This window comes from Brachycentrus maculatus, unplaced genomic scaffold (assembly GCF_059751285.1).
Source record: "Brachycentrus maculatus isolate JH-2025_06_01 unplaced genomic scaffold, ASM5975128v1 h1tg000299l, whole genome shotgun sequence".
Lineage (NCBI taxonomy): Eukaryota > Metazoa > Arthropoda > Insecta > Trichoptera > Brachycentridae > Brachycentrus > Brachycentrus maculatus.
Window position 1 is genome coordinate 433,151 of NW_028281050.1, and position 22,959 is coordinate 456,109.

Genomic DNA, 22,959 nt, shown 5'->3' on the forward strand with positions numbered 1-22,959 from the left:
ACGTGGCAACATTGATCTTTTTTTCGACGAGTGACTGTAAATAATAAATTTATTGCTCAAAAGAGAATACAAAAATAGTATTTATATAGTGCATGTTGTGAGTAAATTGATTTATTTTTGTATACATTTATTTCTATGAATTTTTTCATGCGCAAGTACCATCTAATTTTTATAGTCACTTTACGTCAAAAATCATTTGACATCTGGGACATCTGATTCAAGTTGATTGTGAATATTGATAATAATATTATTGCTATCGCTATTGATTTAAATGCTGTTTTTTGATAATCAAAAATGTATTTTGGTTAATACGTGAAAACAAAGTCCGCAGGTCGTCAATTGTGAAAAAAAGTTTTCAACGTTCCATATGATTTGCATTTTTCAATGTTATTATTGTGACTAAGACTAAATTTGTTTTTATGGCAAATTAGGTATCGAACGTATGGATCATGGATCAATCAAAATCTCGTAAGTGTTGTTTCTTATTGATTGTCAAGGTCCTATGTTAAATTTATTCAATACGGCGTCATTAATACCTCACTTTTTTATAAACATATATTTCGTATATCTACTATGTAAATCTAATATTGATAAATTCAATATTATAAACACTTTTATATCTGAGTGCACCTTGTTCGCACGCTACTATTTACCTCTTATAATAATAGAACACTATCACCAACTACCACTTTAGAATACATTATTTTATAGGTACACACAATTACAAAGTTCTATTAAACCTTTAATTTAATCAATAAACTTTGTTTTTCACAGCACTTCGGATGCTGATAATTTCTGGGTTATTATTGAGTGTGTAGTTTACACTTTTAGCCAATATTTCAAATTGCATTGTGGCAGCAATCATCTGAGCTGATATAATTTATAATTGTGTTTTCGGTTTTACTTTTAATTTTGTAATATTTTCCCGTCATAAAGCGTCATAAATCAAAAATCGTCAACTTTCAGTTGTGCATGTTTTCGGAATGCCCAGAAAATGTTCTATATCCCAGCAAAAGAGGCATATTTTTAACTTAATATTTACCTGCTACAGGGCAAACAGTGTTGTTTTTGCATTTTGAAGAAAAGGTATTGTTTAATTATTTTTGAAATATACTAAATATTTTTCAAATAGAGAAAAAACCTTCAAGATAACCTAAAAAACCTAAAAAGATCTGTTGCACAGTAAAAAGTTCAATAAGTGGCTTGATATTTATTTTTAATACATTGTATTATATTTTTAAAGTTTAAAAACGTTCTCCTGAAAAATCAAGTTTTTTGATTTATGACGTTCTTGAAAGGAGTGAGCGATGTGTAAGGAAGACGTGGTGTTGGCGGAAAGTAACTGTCCTGGCAACAGAACTGCTCTAATCAAATGAGCTATTCGCTCGACGCGAGTCTCAAGCATACTAAATAGCTCTAAATCAGAGGTTTACGGCGCGGCTCTCCCCACAGTTTGATGATGTCAGGATAAGGTTATGTGAAATATGAAACTAAAGACTGACCTGGGAATTTTTTTTATTTGTATACATTTATTTAAATCACAATTTTTACATATTTAGAACTTTTTTTTTCTTTGCAGAGACCCACCAAGCCACCTTGTGTGTCTTGTCGGTGGAGTTCATTTTTAATACATTTTTTTTGTTGTTTTTAACGATTTTAACCTAATATACACACAGAAAAAGAGAAAAAAATTTGGAATATAAACATTTTACAATTTTCATTCTTTCTTATCATTATTTCTTGATCATTTACCCATTCCTTTATTTTGCCTTTGTTCCATATTTTATTTTGACCTCTAACATCCGTCGGCAACAAATTAAAAATGTTCGGAACGATATATTGCAGTGTTCGACTCCCATATTTACTGTTAATTCTTGGGACTATCAAACCTTCGTTGTATGTAAATCGTGTATCATGGTTGTGTACTAAACGATTTCGATATTTTTGTCTAGTTTGTTGTTCAACGATGATACTCATCCACAATATTCCACGTACCATACAAACCATATATTTACACTAAACATACTGCTTTTCTTTGAAGAGTAATTGCTATAGACCGAGAATCTAAAAAGTGTTAATAACATACAGTATAATAACCCAGGAAATAGTATCTTTTATTTATTAATGATTTATATTTTATAATTGGGTACTTAAAAACTCGTATTTTTTTCTTGTCTGTGATTTATTTGTTCCTTCTTTAAATTTACTATTGCTAGATTTAGACATTTAGATGCAAGATAATTGTGATAGTATTAGATTATATTATGTAAACTTTATTTTGGTTCCAATTCTTCTAGGTATTGAATATGCATATATATATAAATCTAGTATTTATCAATTTTTATCTTAGACCCCTTACTCTGTATAATATGGTTTAAGTCTGATTTTTTTATTATTTATTAATGTGATTAATCAAAGAATAGTATTATTTTAACAATGATTTCACATTGCTGTCACAGGAATCTGGAGCTTTGTGGGATTGTAATTTTACATTTCCATTTCGAATAATTTAATCTGTCAAGATGACCAAATTAAATTTAAGGTAGTAAATTTCTTAATTTATGTTTGAAATTAGAATAGGTGTTTAATTTCACGCTTTTAACCGCAGTAAGTATTGATTTGAATAATGCTTCCCTATAGCAAGGTTGTATGTATTGATTAATATATTATTGTTAACTTTTTGTGTGTATTAACAACATTTATATTACAGTAAACCCGCCTATAACGTTGAGATAGGTACCGCGTTAAGGGAGGGAAATTTATGTGGGGTTAACGTTTTTAAATTGTAATTAAATTTTTAATGACTCGTTTAAGTCTTTTACGCTGATTAATGTTGACGGGAATAGGGAAGGATGCAAAGAGAACAAAGATTAACTTTTAATTGAGTTTATTTAATAACAATATACGTGTTTTTCTAATCGACCGACCGCTGTCGTAGATCCTCTTATTCGCTCTGCGCCGCTCTCTTGCGCACCTCTGCTTGCTTACATTCGACGCCCACAGATGGCGCAATACAATTTTTTTCATTGCTTAAATCTAACACCCCCCCTCAATGAAAAATCCCTACAAAAAACAACAATAAACACTCGCATACTACTAAACATCGCTCAATCTCTGCACTCTCCGACTTTTCTCTTATTAGATTTTCAAAAATTATATCCGAGTCACGGCATGTTGCTACTTCATTACAGTCACTCATCTTGAATTTTTCCAGTACTTTTTCTAAATTTAATTACGGCTTACTCTAATTCCCAGATAATAATTCACCTTATCCAAGTCTTTAATCTCGAATTTGCTCTTCAATTCGTTCTTAATTTTAACAACGTGTTTCACATCATTTCCTGCTATAAGAATATCGTCAATATACACTAGTAAGTAAGTTTTAACCTCACATTTCGTGTATATGTACAAACAATAATTGTTTTTAGAACGCACAAACATCTGTTCTAGTAATACAGAATTTAACTCCTCATACCAATATTTTGGTGACTTTTTTAGACCGTATAAGGATTTGTTTAATTTTACAATTTGTTTGTCAAGATTTTCCGGTTGTTCTGGTAACCACATGAAAATTTCTTCTTCTATTTTACCGTACAAAAATGCGCCTTTTACATCCAACTGTTGTACCTCTAGTTTGAACTTATTTGCCACACACATAAAAATTCTAAAAGTCTCTAATCTCGCGACTGGTGCATAAATTTCGCCCAATTCATCACTATTCTGCATAAAACCTCGCGCCACAATACGCGCTTTAAATTGTTTCTCGCCTTCACTATTTGTCTTAATTTTAAAAACCCACTTTGAATCAATCGCGCACTTATCACTTGGAAGTTTATTTAAAACAGTCCACACATTATTTTTCTTTATTGTTGCAAGTTCCTCTTCCATTGCTGCCTTCCAGTGCGTTGCATTGACTCCGTCGATGGCTTCTTGAAATGTTGTTGGTTCGATGTCAAATCTCTCGGATGTGAAGTAGGTCACATAATCGCGTAGCCAACTGGGTTGCTGCCTTCGTCTTTTGTTGACTTCTGCCCCTTCCGTTTGTCCTTGCTCCTCGTCTTCATTGTCTTCATCATCAGTAATGTTGTCAACAGTTGTTTCTTCTTCTGCAATGTCACCTGCGTCGATTGTTGCTCGAATCTCTTGAAGTTTTGGTTCTTCCTCATTGCTCTCGTTGAATATCACGTCTCTTGCGAGGATCACGCTATTAGTTGAAGGACAAAATATCCTGTACCCCTTTGTATTCTCGTCATATCCCACAAATATTCCTTTTGTGCTTTTCTCATCCCACTTTAATCTCTTTTCCTTGGGGATGTGGACGTATGCATCGATGCCAAAAATTTGAAAATGATCGAGTTTAAAACTCTTTTGAAACCATAACTCGAAAGGTGTTACTCCTTTCTGTGTACTTGGGCCTGTTCGATTTATTACATAGACGCTTGCATTCACCGCCTCTGCCCACAAAATCTTCGGTAATTTTCTTGCACTTATCAGTGTTCTTGCAGCTTCAACTATCGTTCTCATTTCTCTTTCCGCTTTTCCATTTTGTTCAGGCGTATACGGTACTGTCTTTTCGTGCTTAATTCCATATTTATTAAGCAATGTTCTCACTTCAGTGTTAATAAATTCTAATCCGTTATCTGACCTCAAGGTATTAATTTCATTTCCACATTCGAATTTTGCTCTCTTAATAAAGTGATCAATGTTTTCTTTAACTTCGTATTTGTTTTTCAAAAAATATACCTTGCGAAACCTTGAGTAGTCATCCTTCATGAGAAGAAAATATCTTGAACCGCCTACCGAAAATTCTTCCATCGGACCGCATACATCGGCGTGGATCAACTCTCTTGTACGCAATTTTTTACTTATACTGTAGTTAAAAGGCAATTTGTGCTGCTTATCTTGTACGCAGGCTTCGTAAAAGAAATTTGGATCATTTTCATACGATACATTATTTACATTCAACACTTCTTTATGCTTAATGTTCTGGTGCCCCAACTTTTCGTGCCATTCTTTCAACGTTGCGGTAGCGAAATTTGCATATGATGAGATGTATCGAAATTGTAATTTATATAGTTTTTCTTCTCTGATTGCTACCGTCGCCACACGTTTTCCTTGCATTATTTTGCATTCATACTTATTTGATTCGAACGTGAATCCTTTATCTAGAACAGCGCCCAGTGAAAATAGATTTACCTTTAGTCGAGGTACATATAACACATTATCGATTTCTGTCTTGATCCAGTATTTTCCATTGAATGCCTCCAATTCTACTTTTCCAATTCCCTCAATCTCTAAGCTTGTTCCATCACCAACTTTTACGCTTCTTGAACTGCCTAGGCTGTCAAGTATTTTGAATGCTTCTCTCGTGTTACACATGTGCTCACTTGCACCGCTGTCTAAATACCAGTTTGTTTCCCGCTGCGTCGCTACAAATGCCTCGGGCACATTAATAAATGCATTTGTTTCTTTGGTCTCCTCCGGCTGTCTGGGTTCTGAATTTTGTTTATTCAACCTTATTCTACAGTATCTTATTTGATGCCCTGGAATACCACAGTAGTGACACTTTTGTACCCCGTTCCCTGCAGGTCTTGCACCTCCTCCGCCTCTGAATTTACACTCACTCTTGAAGTGTCCAAAATTTCCACAACTAAAACATTTTATTTTGCTTTTTGCCGCAAATGCAACTATGTCTGCACGTTTTTCCCCTTTACTACCTTGCATGCTTGCAATATTTCTGTCCTCTTCTATTAATAATCTGGATGTTAGTGCATCTAGCTCCTGCGATTCCCTAGGCACCGAGTCCCATGCTGATATGAAGTGTCTGAATCTCTCGGGTAGTGACATTAAAATTTTAGTTATAATCATGCTTTCTGCAACTGGTTCTCCAGCCTGTTCCAAGTTGTTGGTAATCGTATTTAATTTGGTTATAAAATCTACCATCTTGTCCGTCTCATGAAATTTAAAATTATAAAATTTTTGTTGCAGTAGATGGAGACTCAGCTCCGACTTTCTTTCGAACACGACTTGCAATTTCCTCCACATTTCTTTGGCTGTGTCACATGTTATAATGTGAGCCATGCTGGATTCATCCATCCTATCGACAATGATGCCCTGCGCCTTATTGTCGCACGTTTGCCATTCCCTCGCCTTCTTCTCATAGTCAACTGACGCACTGCCCTGCCTTGGCTTCTCAAACGCACCGTCCACTACATCAAAAACACCCTTGGCCTTTAGCGCCACTTTCGTTTGAAATTTCCAAAGATTCCAGTTCTCGCTGGTAATCTTCACTGCCTTTACACTATGAGTAACGTGAGTTTCCTCCATTTCGAATAAGTCTTTACTCTCGACCACGCGTAATTCACACACAAACTTAAAACGACCGCGACACCCGCGTTTTTCTTCCGACCACAATGCCGGCTAACCTCAATTTTTTTTTTTTTTTAATCCACGAAAATCTTTGCAATCCGCACATCAATCGCGACCTGGGCCCATAACCTGTTGACGGGAATAGGGAAGGATGCAAAGAGAACAAAGATTAACTTTTAATTGAGTTTATTTAATAACAATATACGTGTTTTTCTAATCGACCGACCGCTGTCGTAGATCCTCTTATTCGCTCTGCGCCGCTCTCTTGCGCACCTCTGCTTGCTTACATTCGACGCCCACAGATGGCGCAATACAATTTTTTTCATTGCTTAAATCTAACAATTAAAATGTAAAAATTCAATTTAAAACATTAACCCCATATAAAGTTCCCTCTGATAACGCGGTACCTATCTCAATGTTATAGGGGATTACTGTACAATATAATTTATATTATGTGATCTGATATTAAACATACATTTCTTAATTACATAGATGAAACCCTAATTAAAATCAACTGGTAGTAAATAAATGTTAAAATAAATATTTTGTATTATGTTAAAAAATAAATTTCATCCACAGTAAATTTTATATACTATTTAGATATCATGAGTTTATTCAGTATGAAATCTGTTTTTTTTCTTTTTAAGTTGATTTTCTTGGTTACGTTTGACACATAATTTTTAGTCTTAATTTGATATTGCACTTAAGAAATAGATACACTTGATGTTTATCTCAACTTTATTTTAAATCAATAATTATTTGTAATGAAAAAAATCACATCAAGGATGGATTAAAGCTCGTATATTCTTAATATGAATAGCCATTTAAAAAAAATTGTGTGGTACTTATATATAAATGATACATGTCATTTTTAATTTACTTTTTTAAATAAAAAATACTCAACGATGGCTGCATGGTTTTAAAATCACGCAAAATGAGATTGAGTCTGTATTTGCATGTGAGCTTGAAAATCGCTCAATAATATTTACCTCTGCATAAATATCTTCATGATGCAGAATTGAACCCGTTTTATCACCTTTACGAAATCTCCAATTGAAAAGATATAAGAGATATGCTTGGTTATATATATATATATATATATATATATATATATATATATATATATTTTATTTTTTAATTAGAGCAGTCGTAGGTTATAATTGCATAGTAATTTATTATATTTTTTCCATGTCTTTCTTTTTTTTAATAAGTTATAATAAGCATTTTTTATATCAAGTATCAAACCTATGTATAATTTTTCTTCTTTCTTTTAGTGTAACCTTTATTGAGAACTTAGATTAAACGAATACAATTATTTCATTCAAATTATAATTTCTATAATTTTTCTCTTCCTTTTTTAAATGTTTTTATTTTTTTATTGGGGAAATCCACTGCAGTACTTTTCATAAACCATGAACAGAATGAAACCAACCATCAACTGATATTCAAAGTCAAACATAATGAGTGGCCATAGCTGTCAATTCTCTCAAAATATTATATTTCGTTATCACATATTTGGCTATGATTTTCGTATATTCCAAATAGCATTTATATTGATACGCTTTGTATTAGAAAATATGCTTGTTATATTTAAAGGGATAGTTATTTCTCATTAACATTATTTATGTGTTTTACAAATTATTTTAATAAAATATTAAGTACCTACGTATTACTGTAATGATTTTGCTACCTTTGTATTTTAGCTTTTGTCATCTCCCAAGTTAATTTATAGATTTCTAAGTATCTGGTATGTTTTCAGCTAAACCTGGTATATCCTTCCCATCTATAAGGTATAATGTCAACCAAGATGAACTTGAAGAAATATATTCCTCTGATACTGAAAAATCTATAAATCTAGACACTTCAGATTTTTCACCAAAACCAAAGAGATCCGAGAAAGCCGGTCCCTCTATTTTGGATAAATACTTCAAGGCTTTTAAGTCTGATAAAATAGACGATGAGACAAAATCCGAAGATATTCCGGAAAGGAAGCCTTCAGATTTCTCTAGCGAAATAAGCGGATCGCCCATCAAGGAGTATTTTAGTAAATTCAATAAGCGATCAGACAGCACAGAGGCACACAGCGACGCAGAAGTGACCAAAGAAAACAAAGACATAAATGATAGATGGAAATTATTCAGTGATTTTAAAGATAAAATAGCAAAAACTGTCGAAGACATAAAGTCCTCGAGATCAACTGACGGTACTTATTGTTTCTCTAATATATTATTTTTTTAAGGCAACTCAATAAATATTTAGATTATGAACTGGATTTGTACAAATATTTTATATTTTAGGCGATATCAAGGAGAAGCGTGGAAGTTGCGATAATATATCAGACTCTGAAGATAATTCCATTCAGCATGATTTCGAACAGAACAGCTGTGCCAGTACTGAAAACCAGGTCTGAGAAACTATTTCTTCATATCACAATATTTCATATTTTTAACTACCAGTAGATATCGATATTATGGTGATGCCCTTCATGCTGGATTTGTTTTAGCTAAAATGATCAGTCTTAGTATGTCAAAATTCTCCCAAGAAGTATCTCTGTGTGTTTCAATTTCGAATATCAAAAACTCTTACCCATGGCAGGTCTGCGTAGTAATAGCTTTTATTACGTATTTGTTAGAGCATGTATTGTACAAACAAGTATTTAAGTATCTTTAAAAAAATATATTCGTATGTGTAAATTTAATTACTTTGACTAGCTAATTTGAAACTTTTTAATTCGCTTATGATGGTTAAATGATAAGAATTTTTTGTAACGTATTTTAATTTTATATCATTCGTTATATTACTTGTGAAATTACATGCATTCATTCATCTTTGAAACACTATCAATGATTTATTTTTCAATTGAACAGTGTTAAATGAATGTGATATTTATTTTATTCATAAATATTTCAGAGTTCCATAAAACTTATTCCAATAAATTTATTTAATGATGTCCTTTGTTTTATTCCAGGTGTCTTCACTAGCTAGTAGTCTTCATAATTTATCTGACCTCTCGCCGCCTATTATCTCCCACAGTAGTACAATCACCGATAGTGACATGGAGAATACTACTTCTTCCGATAGCAATCTCAATGTTACTCCCACAGAAGAAACCAATGAAGGTCAGTTCCTAAACTCATTTTATTTTACTTTAAATGTTTTATTTCCAAGCACAATAATTCTGGGATTGGTGCCATTTTAACAGTATTACTATTGAATTTGCTTATATTTTCTACATTCTCTGTTAGAATTCGGCACTGTGGATAGGTTCCTTAAGATTTTAGACAGGCGCCGTGTCATAGTTGGGTATACTCTCGACTCCGAAATCAGCATTGCGGGTTCAATTCCCGCCTATTGCAAAATAAATGAAAGAAAGATTTATTTTCCATTTGTCTGCGTGTTGGTGCTATATTTTTCACACCTATCTTTCTTATTCTTACTATCCTACCTGCAGACAAGCCTAAAGTTCTAAATGTATATGCTTTGCGGGTTATTCTTTTAAAAAATAAAATTAATTAATTATTGTGGGGTCAAATCAGAATGTACTCATAGAGAGTCTATATAAGTTGTAGAACAGCTCTTTCATCAATTATTACTGTTAACCTCTGACCTGAGTAGACTTGTAGCTATTGGCGTGCGTCCCATATAGGCGCTTAAACAGTGCCTTACTTTACCTTAGTGTGAAAAAAACATTCCTTTTTGCAAGCCAGAAACTAAAACTAGCATTATCTTTGGACTTTTATATTTATCGGTACAGTTACTTATACATTATATTAAATTACGCCCCAAAACAATATATCTAGGCCATATCGACTTTTTCATAGGATTGTCAATATTCTCTTCTTTTCATTTAGTGAAAAATAATATTTCTCACTTTTTTTTAAATTCATAAGAATAAGTGTTTTCTATTTATTTTTCAGAAATTCCCAAGACTAAGCCAGCAGACCCTTTCACAACACAAGAGGATGAAAACAACCAAGATGAAATAGAATCGGGGGTAGATGCTTTGGAAGATATAGAATTAGTAACCAAAAAGCTGCTACTGTCTCCCTCAGAACCTGATGATCAGCCATCGGTCCACTCCACCCCAAAAGCAGAACTGAAGCTTATTTTGCCGCAAAAAGAGGCATTCTTTTCATTATCTGTGATTTTTTTTACCACAGTTGTATTGTTTGTAATCACAATATTCCCATCCTGCCTCATGTTGAATGGATTTTTCATCGGGATATGGTTTACCTTTGTAATCAACAAAGCGTATAATTATCTAATGCAAGCCTTGGGATACAAGGAAGTGCTGTCTTATGATATATTGAAGCTGAGAGATTATCAAAATGTGTCTATTACTAAAATTCCTCAAATTATGGAATTCGAGCCGCTGAAAAAACATGAGGTAAATACATATATTTTATATTTTGACCTTGCCATTTATTTTCTAATGATATGTTTTTACTTTTTTATACTGTCTTTATATCGACATTTTAAGGTTTTATTGGCAAAAACTGTAACAAAACACTCAAGTTTATTTGGTAGATTGTTTAACAATAATTCATTTGTCATAAAATATTAGAAATCAGAAAAGATATTCCCCGTTTCCTCTTTAATTTATAGTACCCACTATTTCTCCTCCATTTGCTTTCCTATACAGTAGTAAAATCCTTCACTCCGTGCTCCTTCACTGACGTCATCTGTATCCCATCAAATATATTTCATTCTTATCTCAATCCAGACGTAGGACTGATTACCTTACCTTACCTTCATGTAATTGTTTATCAAGTTCATACCGTGGTGATCATTGTTTGGGTAGTTCAAAGAAGAAAATGAAAAAGTATGTTAGTTTTACAAGTGCATTTAAAAATCTCAACTGATCAGTTCATTGAATAATAACTTATTATTAAACATAGGAAGCCGTATGTTTTGAGCATATATGGGTTACGTGTGAAAGCGTTTTCTCAAAGGATGATAAGATAAATAAACTCACAGAATAATTACTTACTGGTTAATAAACAGTTTTAATTTTTTTTTTACGCATATTTTTGATTACTTTTCTGTCACATGCATCACGCGTCTTTCGCTCCTAGATGCTATATCCCAGGGTAGGATTTGATCTACTTTATACATGCTCTTTAACGCCTCCTAGCCAAGATATCTTTCTTGTCCAAGGGTCCCTTGCATTCCAGTTCCACTCTTATCTTCTTCCGCACAGTCCATCCTCCTCTTTCTAGTCTAGCTCACTGATTTTTAGGACACCCGTGTGTGTTGACTTTGGGTACCCTTTCATCTCACATGCTTTCAAAGTGTCCTGCCTCCCTGTCTGCCTCTAAGACTTTTACTTTAGTTTTTTTCTCTTTCAAGTTTTGTAGCTTAATAAATTCATCACTATTTTCAGGGTTGGGTCAATATCTACACATTAGGAAAGTACGATCCTGCGTCCTATCACGTTTCCCTTACGCAAACAATATTTCTTAAGCTTGAAGGTAATGCACAAGTTTCCTTTTGAATTTGCCTATAAATTCTCAATGGTGGAATGATACACAAATGCACATTAAAATTTCCTTATGTTATTTTAGGCAGTGTACTTCGGCTGTCATATACTAATAATAAAATCCCCAAACGAGCACTCTGGGATGAAAAAGAGCATAAAGCCACATTCTACGAACACCGAATATGTGGTCTTGTTGGAGCCACAGTTCAATTATTGCCCATTGGTATTGTACGGAAAAGGTAATTATGATCTTTAGAAATATTTTTATGTGGTTTGCTTTGTCGCACATAATTTGTTTGTAAAAAAGAATTTATATACATAAAATGTAATTTTCTTTCCTACAGGCATTGGAGTAAAAAATATCCCATTTGTTTGAAATTAAAAGACAAAAGCAGACTTCAAATACAATCACATCTTGATGCTGCAACTAAATCAGCTGAAACCACGGATGTACTAAATTTAATAGAGCCAAATGATTCCAATGGTCAAACTGATCTCCAAGATGATTTAAATATCAAAGAAGTTGTATCAGAAAGCAGGTAACATATCTATATTTAAATTTCTGTAAAAAGAAATTCTATTTTTTCAAAATACATACTACTAAGTTCTACATTTTTTTCAGTCCATTACATGAACCTTCTAAAGAAGAGTCGTCACCTAAAAGGTTATCTCCACTCAGAATAAAATCCCACGAATTTGTCTCAAAAGGTTAGTTACATCTTTGTATTACCTTATAAAAATAATAGCAAAAATAATTTACTAAAACTACAGTATACTACTAGTTGAAAACGTTAAGGTCATTATTTGCACCAAAAGGTATATAATCAGATCTGTTTTTAATTTTCCTACTGAGGTTGAAAAAATTTTCAAATGTATTTTGGTGCCCTGCATTCAAATTATATCTTTATGCATATTTAAAATGTAAATTTTTACCAATAATAATCCTGCTACTTTACAGCCAAGAAAAAGTTCAAATTTAGAAAGAAGAGAATCCCCGTTGAAAAATCTGAAAGTACTCCTTACACCGACTGGCTTGGCACCAACGATGATGAAGATGATGATGATGATCGTGAAGAATATTGTGATTTTGTATGTCACTTTTGTTTCAATTATTTACATGTATATATTTAAATGAAAACCTTTTTGTCTAATTCACTTTTTTATTATAAACTTCCCGCAAGCAATCCAAATCTGTAAAAACTGTTGAATTCATTTGAAAGAGTTACAACACAAAAACGTTACTCTGAGAGTGTCCAAATAATGGGCAGAAGGGTAAGGTTTACAAATTGTGTAAAGTGATCAAGACAGGTCATAAGTTCTATAAATTCCTAGTGTTTTCCTACTCAGAAAATATAAAATTATCTTTTTCAAATGTTTACATGTATGTTGACATAGGATAGTTTTGGCAAAATATGGCTTATTTTTAGATTATTATTATTTAGTTTTCTGTCATTATTTCCAATATGAACTTTTTATGTTAGAATGTTCTTATTTCCCCCCATTTTTGTATTACATATATTAAAATGTACCATTTCCATATTATACTTCAATTATTATTTTGTATTTCTTCATAGGACGCCACTACCCCATCTGATTCTGATGAAGACCTTGACATCTTACGAGTCACCCAGGAGCATTATAATGATATCGTTGGGCATAATGATCGTGTAAGTTTTTTGCATGTCTTTAATTTTGCAATCACTCATATTAGTATATTTTAATGTAAGGTGTCATTGATTTGCAGATCTCCGGAAACTTTAATAACCCTAAGATTGTGATAGTGGAGTCTACGGAAGAGTACAATAAAGATGTTGTACTGTACATTTTTGGTCGCACAGGAAGAGAAAAGGCTGAATGGTAATTATAACACAATATTGTATTTGTCAAAAACGAAAACAACATACAATAACAACTCAATTCACTTAGTGTTACTTACAAAAAACTGGTTTTATTGTTCTTGTAATATCTGGCCAAAAATCTTTGATTACATTTCTTGAATAATTTTTATCACGGTCATATAGGGCTTTTTAGGTATAATCTATAGTTACCTTCTTCTGCTGGCCTTCATCTGTACCCCATTCTCCATAGGGTACTGCATGTATATATTATATTTACAACATCAAATTTGTCTGTTTTTTTCCTTTATATTTGGCCGTAGTTAATTTGTACATAATAAATATAATACATGTAATAATTGTCTTAATGTAATAATTGTCTTGTGTACTAAGTGTCTTAAAATATAATTTTTTTCGATATAGTACCATGTTTACTAGTACACTTTGGAGATGGATAAATAATTTACATACATAACCATTCTGACAATGTTCATCTTTTACATTTTATAGGTTCAGGAGACTGCAAATCGCCATAAGTGAAGCTAATGTTATAAAAGAAATGGATTGTGCATTAGATACTTCGAATCAGGAATACCTGCACGATCCAGACAGTTTAGATAAGATGGATTCACTTTCGGACGATAAAAACATAGATTCAGAAATTGTTGATTCAAAGGTCAAAATGGGCAAAGTAGAAAAGAAGGTAAGCGTACTTTTATTACTATAAGGATAATCCAGAAACTAGTACCATTTACATATGATTAAAAAAAGTAAGCAAGCAAGTAATCATTTTACGAGTATTTAAATGGAAGTACATAATACATTTGCTCATTCTTAATTTTTTAATGTAGTCTCTGCCGTTGTTTAAACATTTATTGTATATCAAAACCAGTTTATTAAAAGCCATTGAATAAGCATTTTGAATATAAAACGTACACCACACACCGGTAGAACTTAGACTCTTTCTTCCCCCAAAGCTACAATGTTACTGTTGATGCCTGCGGCGTGTCACTTTTAATTAGATCAGTAGAGCCATCTATAAGAGAAAACAGGCACTAGTTTTCGGACTGCCATCGGGTTTCACAAAAATATAAATACACAAAGCACTCAATGTACTTAATGGACATTTTCCATATCCAAAATTAATTTTAAATCGCTGAAAATAGTTTTTAATCTACAGGCTACTGGAGCTGACTCGGTACTGTGGACTCCTGGAGGTACTAATCGGGAATCTCCTTTATCTGATGTATTCCATTCGGATCACGAAGTCGACTTTTGGAGGTATATGAAGAACATAATAGAGGTGAGAAATCAAGTAACTTTAGAATAAGCCAGAAAATTTTAGAGATTAATTGCGACAAATAAAACACCACTCCTACCTGAACTAATAGCGAGAGCTTATTAAATTATTGTAACAATGAAGTCATTTATTTAATACAGTACTAATATTTTTTCAGATCAACAGACCTCTTCCGAATGATCCTTCATCCCTTCCTTCCACATCCAGCAACCCAAAACCTCCTGTGCATCATACTGAAAATCCCAAGTTCACTGTTATAAAAACCGTTTGTTCATTTATTTATTTTTCTCCGCTGATCCTTTTTATTTTCCTAGAATATAAAATATTTTACTTATTAAATGTTTGTATTTTTACTGAGATGAATAAATAACAATAATGAATTATTTATTGACTAACAAAATAACTTCGTTTTAGATCACTTTATATATATTTTTTCTTAATTATAATGTTAACCGGTTTTGAAGCAAACAGCTTCTTCCTCAAGACTAATTAATAATATATGTACTTTACAAAATTTTGACTTCTTTCTGTTCATTGACAGTTACAGTTAAAATATTGAAGTGTGTTTTATTCGAGGTAAATTATTATTATTAATTTTTATAATTTCTAAATTGAAGTTTATAAATGAAAATAAATAATTAATCTAATTTAAGTCCACGTAGAGGTGTGATATATTTAGTACTTTATTTTTACCAAATGCGTGATTATTTTCTATTAAGTTATTGAGAAATTCCGAATAACTATTATTATTTAGGCGTCTCATATTCTTTACATCAAAATTTGATATATTTATTTCTATGTATAAGCTATGGGGTCACAATGCACATTGTAAAGAATAAAATTGAGATTCTTAAATTAATGAACTTGATAAATATTATAATATTTCTTAAAAAAATATTTTTACTGTTATTAGTAATAACAGTAGTTATTATCTATAAACGCCAATTTAAAATTATTTGAAATGTTATAAGATGTTTATATATTCATTTCAAACAGAGTTATTTTGTAATTTATAAAATGGGAAATCACAAAGTTGGTGCTTCAAACTTTCTTTATACTAACTTACATCCTTGAAGAGTCATATTTGTTTGATTAAGTAAGATAATTTAATTATTTTAAATTTTAATTTCCAAAAACTGGCAGTAGTTTCATTTAGTAACGAATCAAATCCATGTTAATTAAAGAATCCTTATTAATAATACTCACTGATCATTTTGATACCAACAATCTACTTACTTGATTGACTTAATCATTGAATTATTTACTGTAACAAACAAATGTAGGCTAATGAATAATATCCGATCACAATGTTTTTTTTTACTAGGCTAAACAAAAATCGGAGGGTATTCAATCAACAGATGATTTCTTGTGGTTGAATGCAATGCTTGGGAGGATCGCCTTTGACACCTTCAGAAATCCAATTTGGGTCGCCAAACTTCAGGAGCGAATACAGAAGAAACTTTCCAGTATAAAGGTTAGTGTACACTAAAAATATAAACATTTACTTTAAAAAAATAAATATAATAATACTAATACCAGGCTTATTTATATTTAAAAAAACTAACTAACCATCACGCCGCTTCCCCTCAGGGGTAGGCAGAGAGAATAAAACGCCACACCACTCTGTCTTTGCAAACATTCTTCGCCTCTTCCATATTCACGCATCTCCTCATACATACCCACCGATTGTTACGACTCCTAACCTGACCACTTTCAAGTATTTGGCGTACCTGATTGTACCATGTTTTTCTCGGTCTTCCCTCTCTTTATATAGCGCCATTTTCATAAAATATCATCTCAAAGGCGCTTAACATTTTATGATTTACTAAATCATGCCTTTTGCTGTGTACGAACTTAATTATAATCTAATGCTGATCTAATTGTGATTAATAAATTGCACCCTACAGAAAAAAGGAAAGTAATATTTGAATTTTTGAATCTTTGAATTAAGAATTTTATTTTAATGGAAAGGATGGGAGATTTGAAAAGATGATTTTTTAGTTGTTTTTTTTTATTTTTTAAAACATAAATATTTGTGTTTTTATTATTTACACAAATATTTCGATTTCATACTATTTCTGTGAGCCTAAGTGGCTCATTATTAGAAATAGGTATCAAATTGTGGTAGAGTGGATTCGAACTGAGAAACTCTGACTTAAGAGTCCGCGACATTAATGGACCACAACCCGACACATTGGGATTGAAACTAATTGGGATTGTAAATTATCTTCAAGTGAGTAGGCAAACGATTCCTGCCTCTGCAAAGGCTTAGTCTCCAAAGTTGGTGCTGGATTAGCTTTAGAGTTTAGAGATTTTTCCTCTACTTAACTTAGAAGCTGAATTAAGTGTGGGTTGTCTAGAGTCAATACTTTCCTAGAATAAAATAACAACTATGTATGTAGTTTTTCCACATGAATTTTATTTAATCAGCTACCGAGTCACATTGTAACCGACATCATCAGACTGGGGGTTTATTCTATAAAATGCAGTTCCATCAAGATATGTCAGTACAAAATTTGAATCAATACTTTCCAATATATAATGGTCCGATAGATATTTCGGGTTATTTAGTGTAAGAATTTGAATAGTGTACATATTGTACATACGTTGCTCACAAAAATTGACAGTCAGTTAATGCTATTTGATTCTCACTCGACAATAGGTTGTGAATTCTTGTAGTATGCTAAACATTGTAATAGCGGATCGTAATATGATAATTATACAACAGGACCTCTATAATCCAAAATTTCGAAAATTTACCCTCTGTTTTGACTATAGTACAGAGAATCTGTAAGGTATTTTTTTTTTATCAAATAAAACAAATATGTATTGTGAAATTTTAAATGTATTTATTCAACTTTTTTAAAGAAATCAAATATTTTAATTGGTCAATATTTATTTAATGGCGAGTAAAAAACTTTGTCTCCCAATTTATTGTATGTAAAAGCATCTTCTCTGGTTCATTCTTCCGTTTTTTAGAAGGGCGGGAAGGATGAGTGTTCATATTTGTATATTTACATAATTTTTTTAAATATTGTTTCAATACAAAAACAAGTTACTTTTTCTCAATATTATTGATATTTTAAGCATTTACTATGTGATTAGTCATTTTTCTTATTTTTTTTTACAAAAATGTTAATAATATTAGTATATAACCACTCACAGTGCGTGGTTATATACTAATATTATAAACATTTTTGTAAAAAAATAAACAAGTTACTTAGTTTGTCAATGCATTTGTAGCTTGAGTATTTTGTGTGTCTCAGCTCCCTTCCTTTATGGGCCCCCTGCTGGTGTCGGCGCTCGACCTGGGCTACGAGGCTCCTCAGGTGCACGGCGCCGCGGCCCCCAAGCTGGACTCGGCCGGGCTGTGGCTGGACCTGCAGGTCTCCTACAGCGGACGCGCCACCATGACCCTTACCACCAAACTCAACCTCATGAGCCTCAAGAGTACGTTGCCATTCCCAACCAGTGACTGACCATTCTATGTAAATGTCTTTGCACTGTTCTGTGTCTGTCTGCTGTGCTGGTCCGGGTTGTGGGCGTCTGTTTACCGGCCAGCGTCGGGTCGGAGTCGGATCTAGCTGACTAATTGAACTAAATACTAATCTCTTTCACTGCCTGCACCGGGGTACTTCTAGAAAATTTGGTGACGGATTTACAAACTTGTATTTATTTAGATTGGCAGTGACAGGTATATTGAAAGCTTTTAAATGTAAATTCACAGTAAAATCGGGATACAATTTTATATTGTTTAACATTTTCAATAAATTTCGCAACTTAGTTTAAAAAAAAATTTGCTTTGCAAGAGCAGATCTGTCAGGAAGCCTAGATGCTTCTGTATCAGATCTGGGCATGCGGTGGGACAGCTTTCAATTCTCAACCAGTGATGCATGATCGAATCCAAAAATGGAATTATCATGCTTTTTTATTTCATTTTAAGTTAAATTTTTTAATACAATTTGTATTAAACACTGACTGAACTGAACTAAACCCGACTGAACATCAGAAGGACCCAGGTTTGAGTCCTAGTGCAGTCAGTTAATTTTTTCTGTGGTGAAATGAATTCAATTGTGATGATTATCGTAATGTATTTTTTTCACATATATGTATGTAATTGACTTAATTCTCTTATGAATTCGTAATAAATATTCACAAATCCGTATTATGAGATTGGTCAAGATTTATGTATTAATTAGCTGATAAATGCAGCTAATTAATACATAAATTTTGAGCAAAGTTATCTTATAAATTCCACGGTGACTGCAAATGGAAAAAAAAGAATAGGGAAGGGGCTTTTAGGAATAAAAGGCAGATTTGATAAAAGTTGATGGTTTGATGAATGCTTAGTATTCCATTGAAAAAACTGGCTACATGTCATAGTGTACTGTATTGTCAATAGAAGACCAAGAAAAGGCTGAGAGTGATGGTGTTACAAGCAATTCACCCGGCCCGGCTAAGAAGAACATCATGGCAATTTATTGCTCTGATTTGGAGGACACAGCGGAGAGCAGTTCAGATGATGACACTCCTTTCTCGCAGCCGCAGATTGTAAGATCTGTATCGTAAGTTCTTCGCATAAGTTTATACCTTGTAAAATTCATCATTTCTCTCTCTGATCTCTATTTGTCTACTGTCTCTGATCGATCTACACCAATTCAAACTCATAATTATGCATTAATTATAATGTCTACCAGTTTATAAGACTGATAAATGCGGTTAGCTTCGATACCGGTAGACATTATAATTGAGTTATAATAAAATATTTATAGCCATTTTAAAACAAAGTTCTATTTCAATTATTAAATGGAAAATCACAAAGTTATTGCTTGAAATATAAATTACATTCATATTTATGCTTTATGACCCAAAGTAAGCATGAGAAAATTCTTCTGTTCATTTTTGAGGTGCCTAAATTACATTTTTTGTATATATTACTTGCAGTGACAGCATTCCATCGCCTCCTGCAAATGTTGGAAACACTCCAGCTAAAAAGTTTTTAAGAATGGTGGACAAAATAGCAGCCAATAAATACTTTCAGCATGTAAGTCTTTTGTCACATTTATTATCTTTATTTTGGCATGTGGTCAAAGACTATTTTCATTCGCTGTTTTTTATTTATTTTGTCAACAAATAATACTTTTGAAATACTCTGCATATCTATTTACATTTGAAAATTGTGTGAGAAATGTTTTTTTCTTTTCTTTTATATTTACTATGATTTTTTAAATTAAATGATTGAATTTTTTAAATGAATTATGAAATTCCAGGTGACTGATTATAAGTATATTAAGCGTGCTATGGAGGGTGTCTCCAACACAGACTTGAAGCTAAATGTGGAGTTATGTGCCCTCATTGGGTGCTTCACCATCAATATCCCCCCTTCACCTTCGGATCGCCTCTGGTTTGGGTATGCCAAAATTCTAACCTTGAAAAAGATTAATTTAACCCTTTGCCCGATTTGCCCATACCCATACAAGGCACAAAATGGGCCATGCGGATTTGCCCGTGCCCGGTACAAGCTCTGCGGCGAAGAAATAGCTCAAACTGACTTTTCTATATTATTTTATGAGGTAGTTGAATTTATTATAGCAAGGTGACTCTGTTTGTATGGACTGTAGTCGACTCTGTCACTTAATGTCGGTATTATTTAATATTATTTTGAACATATCTTAATATCATAAATTTGAAATAAGAAACCTGTCGTTTTTACCAAAAAAAACAATTTATTAATTTGCTTTTTCCCATAATCTTATCCCAGGGAAGCATCATTGAACTAGTATTGAACAAAAATGGCACTGTATAAGTTATCCAAAATTCCTTTTATTATTTGTAATACTTGGAATCGACTTATAGAAATCCTCTCTAAATCTCATTATTTTAATGAAAAAACATAACATCAGGGGATCGTATGATAACAGGACTTTAATGAGGAGACCAGCTGTATATTATTATTAATAATAATAATTTGGATAATTTTTAAGGTGCCATTTTCTTTAAATACTGCCTCAAGAGCTAAAATACTACATTTTACCAACAAATTATAGATTTTTCACGAAACGTTTTGATTATTGATCCAAGATCATCCAGATTCTATTCATCCATCACTAGTTAAAACGTCAAATAATCAAAACACTAGCAACACTCCGTTTGGAATCTGCTCCCACGGTTAACCAAGTCTAATTGCAAGAGACTATTCACGAATGTAGCAAGTACGCAGCTTTGAATACCTCACATTGTTCAAACATCATATTTTTCTTCATTAACTCGAGGGATAGTCTCGATTGTTTGGTTAGTCAGGAATTATGTTTGAAATTTTTGTATATTTTCGCAGGTTTCGGGGAAATCCTCAGTTATTAGTCAAAGCAAAGCCCATCTTCGGTTCTCGGGTCATTGACTTTGCTCACGTCACTAATTGGATCGAGAAGAGATTATGCAAAGAGTTGGAGAAGATACTTGTGTACCCCAATATGGAAGATATCATCATAGATTGCATGTCTCAGCCGGCAGTGATATAAGTTACTATCTGTATTCGGTACAATAATTCGCCATAACTTAAGGTTTTCTGTGATGTTTTGACACAATCTGATGTGTCCAAGATACTATGTGATATTATTTAAAATAAAAGGGTAAAAGTAAATGTGTGGAAAAAATATATCTGAAATATTTAATATTTTGTCTAATCTATTAAAAAAATTGCATTAATGCATTTTTATTTATGTTACCTCTTTGGCAAAGTTCTTGATAGCTCTGTATTCGTATCTGAATGTATTAATAAGATTTTTATTAATACATTTGCAAATAAAAATATTTATTTAGTATCTCGCAGCCTTGGAATTCTTTCGGCTGCTATCGGTTGCTGCTTTCAAATATTTTACCCTTTTCTTAAAAAATAATTGCATTCTTAAATACTAGAGTATTCTATAAAAATATACATATTTTATATACATTTTGAGAGCAAGGCACTATCACTTCTGCTTCCATAACTTAGTTCTAATCATAGATTATGAATATCTAATTTGTATGTGTGCAAAGTGTCTGTATTTTGTATTACTTTACAGGGAGTACTCCTGTTGAGATTATTCTATTAATACAGAAACATATGACTCGCATTCGAGTCAACATATTGTGGCATCAATGTAACAGTAGGATATTATAAAAATTGCTATTCAGATATCAACCCTCTTCTATTAATATAATACTTTCAGGATAATCACTTTAAAATAACGATGACAATTTTTTTATGTACAAACACCAGGACATATTATATTTATACATATGTTTTGGTGCGAAAAGTTCAAAGTACATATATAAGTCTTTTATGACAAAAGATTTGTTATGTAATACAATTCATAATTGGTAATTTATTATATTCCTTGACTGTATTTCCTATTAAATATTAATAAAAATATAAATATCTGAATTGCTATATTCAATAAATAATTCTGTAACAGTGATGTAAAGATTGGGTACATCCTAAAATTTATTGGAATTGATAATATATCATTATGAATTTACGGTTATGCATAAAAATACATATACCGTTTTCTCAATGTTTTGTGACAACATAAAAAAAAAGAGGAGACTAAATTAATTACTAAATGAAGTATCTTATTAAAAAAAAAACATTAAAATTGTATAGAAAATTTAGATTTGATTATGTATCTTTGATCTTTATTATTATTATTATTTTTGAAAAAATATGCATAAACCCTCCTTTGTATACTATTGTTATCCATAAATTCACAGTTTGCAGCATTTTATTGTATTTATTTCATTATATTTTTAGTTTAACAGTATAAGCAGGAAGGGTCGATGTGTTGGCCACTTACATATTTGAGTTTAAACCCTCATTTAAAGTAAATACTTTCAGTTCATCTACGATTTTTACTAGTCGCAAAAACTTTCACATTTTAACAATAATTTGTGTTTAGTGAATATTCTCTATACTATGGGCATTTACAATATTAAATAGT

General features: G+C 32.1%; 1 protein-coding gene across 3 annotated transcripts; it reads left to right on the forward strand.

Annotated features, from left to right (window-relative positions):
• Positions 1-198: 198 nt before the first annotated feature.
• Positions 199-21,688, forward strand: LOC148304878 (testis-expressed protein 2). 3 transcript variants are annotated; one of them, XM_088267590.1, is made up of 22 exons: positions 199-468; positions 2,460-2,542; positions 8,129-8,572; positions 8,667-8,773; positions 9,338-9,488; positions 10,287-10,756; positions 11,753-11,840; positions 11,934-12,087; positions 12,193-12,387; positions 12,471-12,556; positions 12,807-12,937; positions 13,423-13,515; positions 13,593-13,705; positions 14,194-14,386; positions 14,864-14,986; positions 15,141-15,248; positions 16,308-16,457; positions 18,250-18,433; positions 19,386-19,548; positions 19,928-20,027; positions 20,254-20,393; positions 21,318-21,688. In XM_088267590.1, the coding sequence occupies exons 5-22, from the start codon at positions 9,425-9,427 to the stop codon at positions 21,499-21,501; spliced, it is 2,739 nt and encodes a 912-aa protein (XP_088123716.1). In that variant the 5' UTR covers positions 199-468; positions 2,460-2,542; positions 8,129-8,572; positions 8,667-8,773; positions 9,338-9,424; the 3' UTR covers positions 21,502-21,688. The 3 variants fall into 3 exon arrangements, with proteins under 3 accessions (XP_088123716.1, XP_088123714.1, XP_088123715.1); XM_088267588.1 differs by lacking the exon at positions 2,460-2,542; XM_088267589.1 differs by lacking the exons at positions 2,460-2,542; positions 15,141-15,248.
• The last annotated feature ends 1,271 nt before the right edge of the window (positions 21,689-22,959 follow it).

What these genes read in the sequence shown, in the direction of transcription:
- LOC148304878 (XM_088267588.1), top strand. An exon ending in CCACGAATTTGTCTCAAAAG is followed by an intron (nt 12,557 to 12,806) that starts GTTAGTTACATC and finishes GCTACTTTACAG; the next exon opens with CCAAGAAAAAGTTCAAATTT. An exon ending in TCGTTGGGCATAATGATCGT is followed by an intron (nt 13,516 to 13,592) that starts GTAAGTTTTTTG and finishes ATTGATTTGCAG; the next exon opens with ATCTCCGGAAACTTTAATAA.